Here is a 2,741-nt window from a genome sequence, read left to right as displayed (position 1 = left end):
TCTGTAAATTTACAGCAAAATAACTGATCATATGCTTTGGAAGTGTAACACGCATGGTAACTGGGAGATTTTTTAAACAGTAGTAACACTATACCCAGTACCACGTTAATGATTGTATTTCACATCGTAGTTATTACTCATAAGTATTTAGCAGATATTATTTAAAAAAAACCTCGGAAAAGAAGAATAAAAATGTTGTAAAAATAAAAAACTAAACATATAAATATTATTTTCTTCTAATATCACTTATCGATCGAAAATGTGATGTTCGTTCATTTTGTCGTCTTGACTCCTTTCAAGCGAGAAATTACATCAATCATCTTACACGCCATCTCCTAACGTCGAGACGAGAAAAACTTCAGAAGAGTCATTTTTACATTTCAAAAAGAGAAAAAACTTATTGATTATTTATCATTTAAAACACTATATTAGGATGCATCATCTTCAAGTTGTTTTATCATTCCTTGAAAACTCAAATACGATGTCTTGTTCAAGAAAATTCTTAGCTTTGTTGGCGGTTTTTGGTTTGTTTGCAGAACTCATTGAAGGTATGTTGGTGATGTTAATTAGTTGATGTTAATTTGTTGGTGATAAATTAGATAAATTACTATTTAAAACTTTTAAATAAATTACTATTAAAAAACATTCAATTTTATACCAATTTTATTGTAGATTATTTTAGCCATTCCATCATTTTTTATTAAAGTTGAAGTTTAATTTTTCATAAAAAATATGCAAAACAAATTTGTCCCAACACAGGAGGTTGTCCAAAGGGTTTTGAGGGTGTGGAAGGAAGATGTATGAAGATGCTGACGAATCCGCAGACGGCTGAGGAAGCATACACAGCATGTTCAAATCTGAACGCTAACCTGGCAATCGTCAATACGATGCCGTTCGTGAATAGTCTAAACAATTACTTGAACAAAAACTTCACCGGTTAGTTTTTACTCTATTACACTTTTTCATTTAAATTTTTGTTTAAATTAATTTGACAGGAAAATGTACAGGTAGTGTGTATGGCTTTTGGACAGCTGGTCGCAGAAAAGACAAAACTAAAACCTTCTACTGGAACACGGCCAAACCTTCGATATATGCTTTTAACACCTGCGACTGCGGAAAGGTAGCTAACATACTGAACTGGGCTTCCGGCCAACCGGATGATTACATGAGCAATGAAGACTGCGTGCATATGTACTCAGTGGATGGCAAATTGATTGCTAACGATTTTCCGTGCAGCAACAAAGTTTGCGCTCTTTGCCAAGCAGAGGAAATTTAAAATTAAATTTTAATTGATCGAAAATGAACTTTTAGCTTAAATCTTTTCGATTTGTTAAAGAAAACGCATTAAAAAATTTTATCAATTTAAAGTTTAATATAAAATAATTCAAATCTTTTGTCTCAAGAAATATTCCCTCTTGACATAATTTATCGGATGCGTATAAGGCAAGTGCAAGAAAATTTCGAAAATATAGAAAATGTAAAATTTAACACATCTATCCATCTATAGAAATGTCAAATTCTTACTATTCTAATTAATTATCTATTTAAGTGGTTCTAGCTCAGGGCGTTAAAAAGTTGAATTTTGAATAAACAGCTCTTTTTCACGGACCGATCTGAAGTCGGGCAGTCGTTGATGCTGTTGCTGTGGATGTTGTTGTTGTTGTTTCACTAAGTATCCATTAAAGGATAGAGTTTAGAGTCAGGAAAACCATAGTAGAGCAAGTTACAATAACCATTCCCATCAGTCAATAAGATTTTGAAGCGTCGTTCCCGCGACAACAGTGCCCTCAATAAATTTAACAAACAGATGGGTCTTGAGATCCGCTGTAAATGTCATAAATCATAAATGATAGAGAAGTAATTAGAGATTGAGATAAAAAGTTTCAGAGAAAAGGGTCAAAACAAGCAAACGCAGATTTGACATAAAAGTATTTAACAGGATTTAAAAAGAAGTGGGAGCAAGAAAAACATCGTAAACCGGCACGTTTAGGTTCAATTAATATATCTGATAAGTACTTAGGAGATAATTTAAATTGAAACTTATACATTAATGTGCAAATTATAAAAATTATTCTATTTTTTATAGGTAGCTAGGGCAAGAGAACAAGATATGGAGGGAGATATATAAAAAAAGAAAGAGGCACGAATTACTAGATGAGCATCAGAGTTAACAGCTTCACTTAAAACATAGAGTGTAGAATCAGGAAGGTCATAGTAGAGCGAGTTACAGTAATCAATCCTTAATAAAACTAAAAAGGTAACAAAAAGGAAAAGAGTAGGATCACTAAAGAAGGGCAAGCAAGGGTTTTTTGTTTTACGTAGATGAAAGTAATGACCTTCAGCAACACTGCAAAACTGAAAAGAAAGAGACAAGCTAAAATCTAAAATAAAACTTGGACTAAAAAATTAATTAAAAGATTCAGACTTAGGTAAGGTAATAGAAGGAATAGTCCCCATAACATTTTAAGGTCATTCCTGGCTAGACATCAATAGAAAAGTCTACCAGACGAATGGTATTTCAATGGCCGGTCTCAGTATTTGTCTTCTTACATTTTTTATCGCAATCGATCCATATCAATCAACATCTTTAAAAAATACTTTATCGCTCTTGTTCAGTATTTAGGAGGCAGTACGGACCCATCAAGATGTTTTATGATGTGCTGTTGTTGATGTTGTTGTTGTTGCTATTGTTGTTTTTGTTGTTTTTGATGATGTTGCTGTTGTTAATGTCGATGTGTTCG

General features: G+C 32.6%; 1 protein-coding gene across 1 annotated transcript; it reads left to right on the top strand.

The window, feature by feature from the left end:
• Window positions 1–481: 481 nt before the first annotated feature.
• HELRODRAFT_184445 (hypothetical protein) lies at window positions 482–1,276 on the top strand (the record flags this gene model as incomplete). The annotated part of the gene is made up of 3 exons (XM_009027784.1): window positions 482–548; window positions 760–936; window positions 996–1,276. The coding sequence occupies 3 exons, from the start codon at window positions 482–484 to the stop codon at window positions 1,274–1,276; spliced, it is 525 nt and encodes a 174-aa protein (XP_009026032.1).
• Window positions 1,277–2,741: the final 1,465 nt, after the last annotated feature.

This window comes from Helobdella robusta, assembly GCF_000326865.2.
Source record: "Helobdella robusta unplaced genomic scaffold HELROscaffold_505, whole genome shotgun sequence".
NCBI lineage: Eukaryota > Metazoa > Annelida > Clitellata > Rhynchobdellida > Glossiphoniidae > Helobdella > Helobdella robusta.
This window is presented reverse-complemented; position numbering and strand designations above follow the sequence as displayed.